The following is a 15,318-nucleotide window of genomic DNA, read 5'->3' as shown; positions in this document are numbered from 1 at the left end:
AGAGAGAAGTCAGAGAACGCCAGGCTAGCTGGAGACAAGAGAATAAAAGAGCAAGACGAACTGTATAGAAAGAGTGGGGTCTTTAATACAAAAGGGCAACAGATGTTGTAAAACAATTCCCCATCCCCAAACACTGGCTTTTGATTCAGGGGCATTTTTGATTCAAAGAGTTTAAATACAAAGGTAATTACAAAATGCTGACACTTCACCCAGCCTCCTGGTAGAGGGCACCGTAATCGTAGTTAGAGTGGGGCCTAAAATGGCCACCAGCACGGCCCTCTGGATAGCAGAGATACAGAGTCCAAGGCTGCAACCTCCTAATGAAGGGCCGGACTCTTCCCTTGAGTCCTTGTTGTCGGTCTTAAATGTTTGAGATTAGGAAGCGACCAGTCCTGATCTGACCAGGCAGGAGGTGTGACGTCTATTTCACAGTAACGAACGCATGAACACATTAAGCTTCCAAGGAAAAATGAATCCATGAAAAGACGAAGGCAAAGAGGAGCATTGGTTCGGAGCAGTAATGATCAGGTGCAGAATCTCTTCCGGCCTCGTGGAGACAACCCGGGCATATGGCGGAGACCTCCCCGCCACAACTTTAGTCGCTCATGAAGAAGAATTGCTTACGGAGGAAGTTAAAAGTGCCCGGCATCTGCTTGTACTTTCCTTTAGCAGACACAGCATGAGCCACCTGGGAAAGAGAAAAACCAAGGAGTTGGCTAGTTTGCTGGTTGAGTGTGTTGGAACGTAGCTTTTCCCAGCACTAGAAACGCACAGATAACCATGGGTGCAGTGAGGAGAGCTGTATATATTAGGAAAGGGGGAGGAAAGGCAGTGGGTAGGTTTAACATTTATAAGGTGAGGGTGGGGAGGGTTTGCTGGCAGAATTAAGACAACTCTGGAAAAGTGCAGGGCAAGATAAAGAGTTCCAGAGCAGATCTTGTGTCAAACCTCTGTACTGTACTGTAGGTCTTTGCCTCTAAGACACTTCAGAGCCACTCCATCACCCCTGTGCTCCTCATCAGATGCTAATCTCTGAAGGCTGCCTGAGAGCAGTCAATACCCACCCCCCGCTGCCCAGTCCACACAGACAGCTCTTTGTATGAATCAGAAATAACCTTTCCTTTGCTCACAAGAGATTAGTCATTTCTTTTGTGGCGACACTTCCATGCAGTTTCTTTCAAAACAGAAAGGTCTATTATCCCTCTTCCCCTTCCGTATTTGCTAGGACTCCCCATCACCTCCCCAAGAATCCTGCACTGGGACTGAACGATTTCAAAGCATTCACTTTCCCAACTGAAAGCGGTTTGACCACTTTAGAATTGGAGGGCCTGATCCTCAGCAAATTGAAATCAACAGGAGTTGTGCCACTGATTTCTACCGGAGCAGAATTAGGTCCAGGAGATTGTGAGAACAATTTTTCTTTCCCGTTTTGAAGACAATGTAGGATGTTTCTTTACACACGGGTTACGCAAAAGACCAGCTGGAATTCTGAAAATTGGAACGTCAGTTGCCTAGTCTTGAATGGACAAAACAACCACCTCTCCACTATCTGAGTTGTAGGTGTATGCCCAGTACACAATTTCTGGTAAGTGAATGATTATGATTATTGTTGGTAGGGTGACCAGATTGCAAGTGTGAAAAATTGGGACGGGGTGGGGGGTAATAGGTGACTATATAAGAAAAAGCCCCAAAAATCGGGACTGTCCCTATAAAATTGGGACATCTGGTCACCCTAATTGTTGGGCATTGCTGAGTAAACACAGTGGCCCATTTGATAGTGACAAAATGGGCTTTTGTGCTATTTCATTGCAGTGTATGAGGGCTGCAGCATGGTACGAGTACCCTTAAAAGTTAGTTTGAGAGGTTCGGATTTTCACTGAATTATTTCTGAAACACTGTGCCCGTCATTCACAATATGGGAGAGTTATTTCTGAGAATCCTAAATTAGTATATACTCAAACTTACCGGCTCATTAACATACACATTTACATTTCATGCACATAAATTAAGATGCAATTACATCACTTACAAGTCAGGATAAAAAAATAACAGTAACACAAGCATCCGGTGGGGTTATCCATACAACAGGACGTTCCAGGAGAAAAATCAAAAGCTCACCACAGCAGCAGAGAGAGAGAGTAAAAGCAAAAAGCTAAGATCAATACGGAGAACTCTGACCATTACAAACACAACCATGTCTTGCTATTTTATGTCCAAGTAGGAGATTATCTCAACACACTACCTGCTGCTGGCTCTGACAGTTTGCCTTTTTGTGACAGGACGGACAGATGGTACTTTGCTCTGAGGCAGGGTGAGGGCAGGCCGTGAGGCAAAGATTAAGGCCTATATTTTCAAAAGTGACTTGTGATTTTGGGTGCGACACCTGATTGAGGCCTGATTCTCAGAGGGCAGGTGCTTAGCCCTTTTGGAAAATCAGGCTTTTTCAAGGCATCTCTTGTTGGGCCCCCCAAAACTGAAGCACCCCAAAATCACTAGTCACTATTGAAAATGGAGGCCTAAGTGTCTAACGCCTGACTAAATGCAAAACCAAATGCCTACATTCCGCAAGAGAGTCAGAAACAGGAACATTTACCCTCACTAGCATGCAGAGCAGGTCTTCAGTAGGAGCGTATTGTTCCAATACACTGTCCAGTGTTTCGACGTACCACGAGCCAGTCTGGGTATCCCGCCAGGAGACAAAACCTTAGGAGAACACAGGGAAAGTAAGGAACTCATTCCCTACAAGCAGTCCTTTCTTTCCTTCCTAACTCCATAGGGACATGCCCGGAGGGGTAGAAATTCCACCCTATGGATAATTTCTTCCAAATCCAGCATTAGAACATTCAGACTCTTCGTGAGGGAGCGAGGCCAGTGCTACAGACTCACTGGGAGACCTGGGGCAAGTCAAAACCTTTCTGTGCCTCCGTTTCTTCCGTCTAAAATGGGGATCATAATTGCTTGCCTCATGCAGGTGAGGGTCTCAATTAATGTTTGCCAAGGACTGAGATCCTCAGATGATAAATGCAGGGTGTTATTACTCACCAAAGAATAGGTTCTTTAAGACTTCGAAAGAGGAAAAGTAAGAATATATAATAAGCCCTCTCTCTCGCTTTGCACTTCTCATCCATAGAGCTGAAAGCGTTTTACAAAGGGGATCAGTATCATTAACCCCATTCTACAGCTGGGGAAGCTGAGGCAGAGGGCAGGGAAGTGACTTGTCCAAGGTCACCCAGCAGGTCAGTGGCAGAGCCAGGTATAGAACCCATGTCCTCTGAATCCCAGGCCAGTGCTCTATCCACTGCCAGTGCTTGACTTATGTTGTCTCACCTGGAAAAGTTGAATAGGACACGAAGATGTCACTGGGAGTGGGTAAGCTGGCTACTGCATCTGGCTCATCCAAGTTACCGGGCTGGATCTGAAAGGGAGTTGCATCCGACTCTACGGAACCTCCACGAGGTTGGTTTACAGGTGAATCAGAATCCACCTCAAATCCTCGGTCTTTCTGCTCTGCAAGAGGCAACCAGAAAACCCTTCTCCGTCACATACGTAACTAATATGCAGTGGTTCCCTCCCACCCCTTAGCAAACACGGTCCTTTAACAAAGGAGCCACCTGCAATTCACTCAAGCACAGAGTCCATTCACGCCAGCGAGATGCTCTGAGCCAAAGGCAGAGAACCGAAACAATCAGCTGTGGCAGACTCCATACAGGAGTCTTCTGCTCAGAGCTCCATTGCAGTGGAACGCACCTCCGGCTCTGAAGTGCTTCTAACGGCTCAGTCTTTAGAAACCTCACTCTCTGTAGCCAATCAGTGCATTGCCTCAGCTTTAAGAATATGGGGCAGAGAGCAAGAGAAGACAGCCTGAGAAAAGGGAATAAGAGCAGCAAAAGAAAGAGATGACAGAGAATTATTACACCCCAAGTGCCTATGCACAAGCAAGCGGCCGTACGACTGCTTCTCCTCCTGAAGGAGCCCCGAAGGCAAAGCACTCACAGAACTCAAGCCAATATTCACCTCCGCCACAGGCTTGAATAAAGAAGAGTTTGGGTTTTCCTCTCAAGCTTGGGCAATGGGACCCATTGAAGAAGTTCACAATCTTTTCGACTGGAATGAGCTTTCCATCCGTGCCGTAAATGCCCCCAGGAAATTGAATATGGCTGGTCTGAAAGAGCAAAATCCGCTGGCTGTTAACACAAAGGCAAGAGGCCAACCTTTTCTCTAGCCCAGTGGTTCCCAAACTTTAACTACCTGTGAACCCCCTTTCACTAAAATGGCAAGTCTCGCGAACCCCCTCCAAAAAATGAATATTTCCAGGGATTTTCTCCTCTACCTGAGTGTAAATTATAAAAGCAGTGATCTTGGAAATATATGACATTTTATGACATGCTTATTACACACTATTTATTATTAATTATTATTTATCATTACAATATTTTTATTACAATATGAAAACAGCAACACTCTTCCAAGATCTCACTTTTGTAGCTTGTATCACTTTGAATAAGCCTGTTATAAGACAAGGCTCCTACGTTTCATCAAGGAGTGTCAGATGTGAAACAGCATGAAGATATTTAAGAAGCCAACTCAAATTGTTCCTCCTACACAAGCATTCAGGTCTTGAGCAGTCCAGGCAAACAACGCACGTTACAACAAAGTTTAAACTTGTTCTTCATAATAATTTTTAAAACAATATTAGCTGCCTATTTAATTTTAAAAACAGCAAAAAATATCCACCTCCCTTTCCATTTCTTATAAGGAGTCTTAAAGTTTAAATCTCCTCAGTATGTTAGATATGCTTGATTTGATCTGCTTAGCTCTTGGAAGTCCAGGGGCTCCAGGCTGCTGGCCCGGTGCTGCCTGGGATCCCTAGGGACAGCTCTGTCCACCATTAGGGAATTTTTTCCTGCGAACCCCCTGTAACATTTCGCGAACCCCTAGGGGTTCACAAACCCCAGTTTGGGAACCACTGCTCTAGTATAAACAACCCCCATTTTAAAAGTCTTTCCTTGCATATGGATGCTGGGATGAATCTGATGCTCCGATATTTAGGAGGATTTGGGATATGAGTTAAGGAGAGAGAAAACCCATGTGTTACTTTAAATAGTCTAAATTCCAGAAACCCATGCCCCTGATCTTCCAATGGCCCCCACTTCTCCCCCAAAACCTGGGATTTGTCAGCTTTAATTTACCCACTGCCCCATAGGCTAATCTGAATATTTGCTTAACAGCCACCCTAAATTTTCCTCTTTCTGTAATTTCACCACATTTCCTCTAGCTAGGCGCTGTTGTAATCCAGGGATTCATTCCTACTACATTCATTCATTCCAACACTTTTAGGGTACATCTACACTGCAAGCGAAGGTGTGATTGTAACACAGGTAGGTAGACTCAAACCAGATTATACACCCGCCGCCCCCCGCATTGATCCATGGACGCTCCCCTGGCGGATGTAGAATTATTCCACACAAAACATTGTCTAGCAGCAGGCTCCCCTCGCTGTTTCATCCACCATAAACTCGGAACACACCCCATGTCCCAGGAAGGTTAGACCCCACCCCGCGCTCTCCTGCTGGTAATAGCTCATTTTAAGTGATCACTCTCCTTACAGTGTGTATAACACCCAGTTTCATGTTCTGTGTGTATATAAATCTCCTCACTGTATTTTCCACTGAATGCACCCGATGAAGTGAGCTGTAGCTCACGAAAGCTTATGCTCAAATAAATTGGTTAGTCTCTAAGGTGCCACTAGTACTCCTTTTCTTTTTATAAGGGGCACAGGATGCCCAGGAAGGGGAATTAGCAGCAAGGTCAGATTAAAGTAGGAAAGAGTTTGTGTTTGATATAGCATCTGTCACCCACCTGAGAAAACACCTCACCACATTTTATAGCTATAAAGCAAATCACCGAGCCTACCATCAAGGGAGGCCCCATCGCGCATGGTAATGGGGCAACCCCCACCATGATTAGTTCAGCACTGCAGTTAGAAGATCCTTTCCCCGGGCAACCCCCCCCTACATAGTACGATACCTGGAAAGGAGAGGCCCTAATGGCCTATGTCGGCAGGATAAGATCAGGACAGGAGGGAGCAGAAACCAGTCACCATGTTGATGCCCAGGGCATGGTGGCAATCCACACACACTTTTCAGGAGCATGCTTCTCCCCCAATCATGGGGAGATATGCACGAGAGTGCCGATCCTCCTACCTGACAGCCATGGGAAAGGATCACTACCAGGCAGCAGTCCAGAGCGCTGTGGTCCCGCCTCGCCAGGTGCTGCAACTCCCTGGCAATTTCCTATACACATTTGCAAAGGTCAGCATTCAATGATCCCATTTTTCCGTTGCCAGTTTAGCAACTGCTACCTTCAATCCTGCCCCTTAGCAATCCCATGTCAATGTCATGCTGCTGAAAGGGGTCAGAGTGTGCTCCCTGGAGACTGGCTCACCCAAGAGCACAGACCAGCTTCCCCGTGCTGCTCAATGCTGATCTGCGGACACTGCTGTTGTGGAGGAGAACAGACCCATTGCTTGCTCCACGGCCCAGTCAGTCCTTGCCCTCTCTTTTGCCAGCAAGGCTGTTAAACTCAGTGCCAAGCAGGATGACAATTTTATTACCCTGACAAGTGTCCACACGGAGAGTCACCCTATTTTCTTCGTCTGGGACACTGAACCACTTCTCAGATGGAACAAGCTCAGGGTGATTGCAATCTACTGCTACTTAACATTTGCCATTTAAATGAAGAGATTTACTTTGCTGTTTTAAAGGACACCCCCATTTCTGTGTTTCTTCCAAACACAGCACAAATGGAAGGCAGTGCATTTGATGTGCGCGCGCACGCACACACACCAATGCTCCGCCTCAGATTTAAAAATAATCAGACTCGTTTGTATGCCAGGAGATTGAATGCCCTGCTTAATATCAACTATTATATCATTCAAGAACAAACAGAAAATCAAGCCCCTGGGTACGCCAGTCAGGGAGAATCCCGGTCAGAACTATCAAATAAATACATCCACAGACAATTACTTATAAATCATGTTCAGGAATAAAAACTCAGCCCAGAGAGCCCAGAACATGGGGCTCCTTTTTCATCTGTTACTATAACTGCAAAAGACAAGATGATTTGAAAACAGTGCTTTCGCTGTCTCTTCGAACACTCAAGTTTGGGGTTGGAGGGTTATGTGCTTTTACTATCGAAGCACATGTTGTCACCCTCTAGCAACACTTTTAGGGTACATCTACACTGCAAGCGAAGGTGGGATTGTCGCACGGGTAGGTAGACTCATACCAGCTTTAATCTAGCTAGCACGGGTAACAGTAGCAGTGTAGATGTGGCACCATGGACTTCAGTGAGGGCTAGCCACCCCAGAACGTATGTAGGCTCTCGGATGGGCTTGTCCTCAGGCAGTTAGCCTGTGCGGCCATGTCTGAACGACGACTGTTACCTGTCCTAGTGAGATTGAAGCTGGCACAGGTATGCCCACCCCCGCTACCACACCTTCACCTGCAGCATAGCCTCTTAGCCCCTCGGCTCTTGCCAAATGCTTCCACCTTTACCTGAGCTTTGAGATCTCGTTGAACCAGGACGTCAAAGTGCAGTGACTTGAAGCGCTTCTCCAGTTTCTCACAGTCTACGTTGGAGCCCTCTCGAGAAGACAGGTCAGACTCTTCGGTGAAACGGACGTTGTTGATGATGAGGCAGTAACCACACGGGTTAGCTTTCAGAACATAAACCTGGCATACATACCCACAGGGGAGCAGTCAGACAAACTAAATTCAACCTCATTTTATTCAGTGTGTCTGTCGGCTAATCCAGTGGGATGCAGCTCAGAACTGACAATGCAGCTTTCATGAACCACATTTTATTGCTTCTGAAAACTCAATTTATTGTTTGCCCAGGATGACAGATGGATAATGGAATCCATGCTCCCTATTTAAGTTCCCTCTAGGCTGTGCGGCCACATCCGTGCAGGTGGGGAAAGGCATCTCTCCCCTGGCCCCAGAGCTGCCGCGGCCAGGAGAGATGCCTCTCCCTTGGCCCCGGACCCGGAGCTCCCGCGGCTGGGGATAGGCGCCTCTGCCCCCGTCCTGGGCTGCTGCAGCGAGAGAGGGTCCTCTCTCCCCGCTGCAGCCCTGGGGAAACCCGCACCCCAAACACCTCATCCCCAGCCCCATCCCAGAGCCAGCAACCCCCAGCCAGAGCCCTCACCCATCCCCATCCCAACCCTCTGCCCTAACCCCTCATCCCTCGGCCACACCCATACCACACATCACCTCCATATTGGTGCACATAACAAAATTCATTCCGCATATGGATGTAAAAAATTAGAGGGAAAATTGCTCCCTATACGAGTGAACACAAGCAGCTGGGATAATGTCACACATCCAGCTTTACTTCATTCATGCAGAGTCCCACTGAAGTCAATGGGATCAGCAGAATCAGGGTCTTGACTGAAATGGATACAGGGTCAAACTCCCGTCCATTGACTTACATCAGGGATGAATTTGGCCTCCACTTTCCTAAACATGCAGGTCTGTATTCACGACACTAGCTTAACTTGTAACGGTCATGCTGCACGAATGTGTGCAGTGCATTTTAGTTAGTGGGGGTTTTTTTATTAGTATATTTCACACTATAATTACAAAAACAAAATACCCACTCTACAAATGCAGCACACTTTAAGTGTTGCGCTAGGTAATTATTAGTTGTCTTGATGATAATTACTTAGGGAAAAATATTTGACTATATGTTATTGGTCAGATTTATGTTGTATTTAATGTAATTAGAAGAGTGAGTGTGGTGTGACAATTGTTCTAATCTGAATTGAACTGACCCAGTCCAAGCAGCAGGACTCACTCGGATGCTGCATCTGACACCTGGACATCAAAGTCACATTTGCTAATAATTATTTAAATGATCTTTTAAATAACACAGAACAGTTTGATTCAAAAAACTGTAAAGAAGCACAATGTAAATTACCAGCTGCAGGCAAAAATTTTCAAAAGCACCCAAATCCCATTAACTTTGGCACTAAGGGCCAGATTTAGACCTGCTAGGCACTTAAAAGTTTTGCCAGCATATCTCTGTTGGTTGAGGGGAGGAGGGACAATCACACCCATAACTGACTGCTTTAGGGCTAGCACAACCCCTAGAGCAGACGCAGTTATTCCAGCAAAAATGTCCTTTTGCTGCTTATTTCGTTTGGGGAACTGGTATAAATTATACTGGCAAAAAAAATTATTTTGCCCGGTATGCCAGCAAATCCTTTCTAGCATAGACAAAACCTTACAAAGGTATTTAGGGACTTGAAAATAACAGCAGGTGCCCAGCGAGATTTACAACAATACCATAGTGAGATAGACACCTAACTCCCATAGACTTTCAATGGAACTTAGGCACCCCACCTGAATAGACGCTTTTGAAAATTACACTATACACCTGCTTCACCTTTAGGCACCTAAATACCTTTATAATTTGGAGTCTTAAGAGCCTAAATTCCTTTGACTTTTGAAAACGGGATGCAACGTGGGTGGGACAGGGGAGAAAAAGGAAGGTCGTTCAAGTAAGAAACGAGTAAAAACACTATACGTAGAAGCAGGAAACTAACCATATCTGAGTTCCTCCTGGATTTCTCTGCAGCAGAACCTACAACACGTGATGAGAGAGAAATGACATACAGCTCCGCCACCTACCTCACATTCGTTAGAGGTTGGGTCCCTGCTTAATGGGATTCATATTAATGCAAATATTTCCAGTGCTTTGACACCTGAACTCCTCCTCGCCCCCGGTGACACACCGGAAAGAAACATTGTTCCTTTACATGCATAATCGGACTGCAGATGTTGGGAGTGAAGTTCTGGGGGTTCATTTATCATGGATTTGGACATTGCCTGTCAAAGAGTATTGGCCAGAAAGTTGTGAATTTGAGCTTCATTTGTCACAACAGAATTAGATGGGAAATCATCTCATAGCCTTTCCATCCCAAATACCTTCTCTCCTCTCCTAAGCAGCAGGCAACCTAACCTAGCCTATAAAAGTCTCTGGAACAATCAGTGTTACAACTCAAAGTAGCTTTCCTTTTGACAGCGTCTAGTTGTTCAGATTGATTACATTCCATCTTAAATCAACAATTACATGGCACAGTACACTTGGGGCTGCATCCCTCCCACCTTCGATGGATGGATCCTTTATGACAGAGCCTTGGTTTTAGTCTTGATATTTTCTTCTCTGGGTGCTTTTAATGGCTCTCAGACACTAGCCAGAAATGTGTACAAATACTATGGATTTGATACAAGTAATGGTACACAGAGATACCCGCTTCACAGAGGGAAATGGCTGCAAGTGGCTGCTAGTCACTGCGCACAGAGAGAAAATCATCATTACTCAGGAGAGATGCCTGGACTAGCAGGGAATGGATGCAGTGTGTAGACAGCATGATCAGCCAGCCTGTGGCAAAAGGGCACAGGGAGAGGGAAGAGCAGGGTAGAGGGAATGCCTCCAGTGGAGTTATGGAGTGGCACTGATACACTCCAGAGCAGTGGTTCTCAATCTCTTTACCATTGTGGGAAGCAAGAACCCTAGGTGGGCTGCATCCAATACTCCCTGTATGGCCCTGAGGATGTCACATGGGCTGCAGCTCTGTACTGATTGGGCCGCAGGTGGAGAACCACTGCTCCAGAGGATGCTCCATCCAGAAGGCGGATTGGCACAATATGTGGGCCACGCTGAGGCTCCCAGAGGAAGATGGGCCGAAGGGACCTACATGAGGTATGGGGAGAGAGGAGATGGAATGAAGGATTTAGACCAAGAATTGGCTAGCGGAGACTGCTTACCCGGAGCTGCTACGCTGGGACATGTTGACACTTGGCATCTCTCAGTCACGGCTTGGATTGGGGTAGGAATATATTCATGAGCCTTCCCATCTGTAAAGGTATAAGACATCTGGGCCATGCATTACTGCCCTTCTGATAGACTTTTGCAAGAGAGAAAAGCATACGAAGCAGAGAGCAGGCCTCTCTCCGGAGGATCCGGATGGAACACTGCTGATTGCAGGTAACGGAGCCTCTTGCCCTGCTGCTAGAACCAGACTCAATAGTGGTGGGGAATTGCGAACACACAGCAAAACCTGTTCTCACCATCACACGGAGGGCACCTGCCCCTTTCTTCCTGGGTCGTGCTCTTAGAAATAGCAACCTCTCCCTCTTTCCCCACCCCACCCAAATAATTAAAGCATCCTGAAAAGGCCAAGCCTTCATAAAAAGACTTCTCTCTACTCCACGCCTACCTAAATCCCACCCTAAATTCTCACTCCTTCATGTCCTCTGTCCTATGTGATCTTTGCATCCCTCCTCCCGCTCCCAGTTTCAGTTTTGCCTCTTCTTTCCTGCCACCACTTATTCTCAGGATGACCTCCCAAGACTCCTCTCTCTCCTGCTTCAAACCCTTTGCCTTTCTCAAGGACTTACTGTGCTGATCTTCTCAGCACCAAATGTCTTTGCAACATGTGTATCAGACTTGTCTGACTGAGAGCAGACATTTGTCAGGGCAGGGATCCTGCCTTTACATTTTTGGTAAAAAAAATGTGTAATATGTATAGAACTCTCTCTGTAAGGTCTGGTCTACACTAGAAAAGTAGGTTGGCATAACTACGTCACTCAGGGGCGTGTAAAATCCACACCCCCGAGCGGCATAGTTAAGCCGACCTAAGTCCCTGTATAGACAGCGCTAGGCTGATGGAAGAATTCTTCCGTCGACCTAGCTATCGCCTCTCAGAGGGGTGGACTACCTATGCTCCAGGGAGAACCCCTCCCGTCAATACAGTGGTGTCTACACTGAAGCCCTACAGCTACGCCACTGTAGCATTTTAAAGGGTAGACAAGTCCTTGGAATAATAAAGAAAGAAATATGACTATATAAGGTAAAAACAGGACAGGTAGACAAGTTACACATCAAATGCAAATAAAATATACTATGCTGTATAGTCCCTTCCATCCAAGAATCTTAGCACACTTTAGCTTTACAATAATTAAAACTCAGAATTCCTTTAACAGGTAAGGAGGTTTTACCCCCATTTTACAGATGGAGGAATTGTGATCTGACCCAAATCCCACAGCAAGTAAGACACAGAGCTAGGAATGGAATTCAGATCTGCCAGTGTCCAGTCCCTTCTCTAATCACTGGATCACACTCTCTCGCCAATAAAAAAGAGAAATGTTTGTGTCCTCAGAGGTCAGATTTGAGACACCACTGAGGTTACCTGCAAAAAAACCCAGCCGTTCTAAAGTTATTAGCACAGCACTAGGAGATTGCTGCCAATTAAAAGTTTTCAGTGGTATTGGATAGCATTATATTTTCCCAGTGGCTGTGTGGAATAATCTATACAATCAATGATTCTGGAGACATCCGGTCTATCAGATTTCACAAGCTGTTAGCCAGCCTCCTGTACCTCCTCAGCAACAGGGTTTACAACTGCTGTATCCAATTTTGCCGTCTATCACGAAAACAGCACCACCACTGATACTTACACGTATCACCCTTTCCACCACGTAAGCCAATTTCAACTGGTTTTAGATCAACCGGACGCAACTGTGGGAATTTGTCCCCTTCACTCAGCAAAGTGGCAAGGTCATTCTGTCCAGTTTCTCGCAAGCTTGAGACGAATGCAGGAAAAGCGTGTCTTCCTCGCGTCTGAAGGTCTGTAACCAACTGCCTGGCTTGGTCTCTTCGAGTGCCTGCTCTCTATAGGGGAGCAAAACCAAGACAGAAAGCATTAGCATCCAGTGGGCACAGCATGTCTACAGTCCAGCAATTCATAAACAGCATGATGATGAGTACAAGAAAGGACGGGGGATTTTCCAGATGTGAACAGAACATAAACTGATCAGGGTGTTGTCTTTTTAGCCTGTAGCCAGGTAACTCATTGATGACCCTCCCATCTTTCACATCAGCCTCTGGCTGGCAAATTCATGGCTCTGTCTAGTAGAGGCCCAGTGAATTTTTTAAGGCCCAGATACTATCATAGGTAGGGAAACTGAGGCACAGAGGAACTGCCCTAGGTCAAACAGCAAGTTACTGGTAGAGTGAGGTATAAAACCCAAGTCACCTGATCCACAGTCCTCCACTCCCACCACTAGACAATACTGCCTCCCACATGATAGGGCAAGTTCTACTGTATTATACCTTTGTTGGTTTTGGTTTGGTTTTGTACAAACTAACGCCCAGCCTTTAAAGCTTCTCTTGGCTTGTTTACCCCCACAGTTAGGGTTATGCCACTTTAATTCCAAGGTGGTCCTTCCAGCTCACAGTCATAAAACTTAAATTCACAGCCGCTCTGCGACCTCGGCCCCTGCAATAACCCTGAACGGCTCGATCAGAAATGCAGGGAACTCCCCACAACTGTCGATTTGCCCCTGGCTGTGAAAGTTCAGCCGTTTACAGCCGGGCAGACGGTCCCCGGCGGCAGCTCAGCGGCCTGATAATGGCATCTAGCGGCTGCCGGGTTCCTTGCGGGAGATAGTGGAGAAGTTCCCCAGCAAGCCTAAGAGGGTCGTGCGAACCCCAGGGGGGCTGGGTCTTGTGGCGGGGGCATTGCCCTGCCCTCTGCACTGCAGTCTCTAGCCATGGGGGGGCGCTAAAATGCAATTACCCCGGGGGGCATGGGGAAGGAGCCTGGGCAAGGGGGGGCTGAGCAGGGATGGGGAGGGGGGCGGGGTACAGCGAGGGCAGGGCGGCAGCGGTGGGGGGCCGGTACCGCCGGAAGCTCCCACCCCAGATGCAGCCCCGGGGCCGGGGGCGGGGCACCTGGATCTCCTCGATCATGTCCTGGGTGAAGACGCCCTTGTGCAGCAGCAGGTCCCAGAGCGGGGCCACCTGCAGCTCCCGCACCAGGCGCAGGCGGCTCCGCTGCAGCAGCAGCCGCTGAGCCTCCTCCATCCTGGGGTGGGCTGCGGGGGAGCGAGCCGCGGCCAGGAGACAGGCGAGACGCTCCGCCCGCTTCCGGGAACCCCTCTCGGCTCGGCCCGGCCCCCTTCGGAAGCGACTCTAGGACCCGCCCTTCCCCGAGGCCGCTCCTCCTATAGGGGCCTCCCCTCTGGCTCCCGTCGCCCGTAGCGCCCGCCCTGGTCCTCCTCAGGTGTAGGGCGGTGTAACACCGTCCCCTGCGGAGCCCCGGCGGCGTGTGCGCGTCCTGCCGCTTTGACACCAGCTCCCTTCACGACCCCTTCCCTTTCTCGCTGTACAGCACCGTGCACAGGGCCCCGAAAGAATCGCCCTTCTTTCTTTCTAGGGGTTCAGAAGCTCCGGGGGGGGGGGGAGAGATAGCTCAGTGGTTTGAGCATTGGCCTGCTAAACCCAGGGTTGTGAGTTCAATCCTTGAGGGGGCCATTTAGGGATCTGGGGCAAACATTGGGGAGGGGTCCTGCTTTGAGCAGGGGGTTGGACTAGATGACCTCCTGAGGTCCCTTCCAGCCCTGAGATTCTATGATTCTATAAGCCCCTGCTGCACCTTTCTATGGCATCCTGTAGCCTTTCCCCTATCTCTGTCAATACTGGTTTTATATGCTCCCCCTTGAAAGACATTTACATTCTCCCCCGTCAGGCAGCACTGCACAGCTAACAGCAGTATATTGTGTGCCCACATCCTCTATGCAAGCAGCTGGCATGGGTCAAGATACCAGACTCGATGGACCATGAGTCTGTCCCAGTGCAGTCATTCCTGCATGGAAGAACAAGTTCCATGCACAGATGGAAACTTTACTCGCACCTTGGTGTGAATTTGGAGTTACTCTGCTGAAACCTGTGGCTTTACACCGGTACAATCTGGACAATAGGCAGAATTGGGACCCCAGTGTGTGTGGTCTTTGAGGTTGCTAATAGCTTTACATGTTTGCGTGGAAGCTAAGCAACTTAGGCTATTTTGACTAGGGTTGGCATTTTATACATCTAGGGGGTCAATCATGCTAATTCAGTTACCACCAAGAGAGGAGCAGGGGAGAGGGAGAGAAAAAACCATATTGTGAGGCCAAGAAGCCACAGGGTGACGCAGCACCACGGTGACGTGGGCTGACAGCACGACGCAACGTCATGTCGTGACACAGCAGCACCATGGTGACCTGGGCTGACACCAGGGCACATTGGTGCTGGAACTAGGTTTACGGGGGGTGCTCTCTCTTGCACCCGCTGGCTTGAAGTGGTTTCCATTACACACAGGGTTTCCAGTTTACTTCAATAGCTCTCAGCACCCCCACGATAAAAATTGTTCCAGCCCCCCTGCAATGACATGACGTCACATGATGACGCGGCGCCACTGTGACGTGGGCT

The 15,318-nt window shown here is 47.9% G+C and overlaps 1 protein-coding gene across 1 annotated transcript; it reads right to left on the bottom strand.

The window, feature by feature from the left end:
* Positions 1 to 65: 65 nt before the first annotated feature.
* CASP9 (caspase 9) lies at positions 66 to 14,024 on the bottom strand. Its single transcript, XM_048825139.2, has 10 exons — positions 13,801 to 14,024; positions 12,525 to 12,738; positions 10,833 to 10,922; positions 9,608 to 9,645; positions 7,557 to 7,733; positions 6,204 to 6,293; positions 4,015 to 4,162; positions 3,328 to 3,507; positions 2,594 to 2,703; positions 66 to 688 (listed from the first exon to the last, which is right to left on the bottom strand). Exons 1-10 carry the CDS (start codon positions 13,930 to 13,932, stop codon positions 596 to 598), a joined length of 1,272 nt encoding a protein of 423 aa, XP_048681096.1. The 5' UTR covers positions 13,933 to 14,024; the 3' UTR covers positions 66 to 595.
* Between the last annotated feature and the right edge of the window lie 1,294 nt (positions 14,025 to 15,318).

This window comes from Caretta caretta, chromosome 18, assembly GCF_965140235.1.
Source record: "Caretta caretta isolate rCarCar2 chromosome 18, rCarCar1.hap1, whole genome shotgun sequence".
NCBI classification, from domain to species: domain Eukaryota; kingdom Metazoa; phylum Chordata; order Testudines; family Cheloniidae; genus Caretta; species Caretta caretta.
Note: the sequence above shows the minus strand (reverse complement) of the source record. Positions and strands in the feature narration are given on the sequence as shown.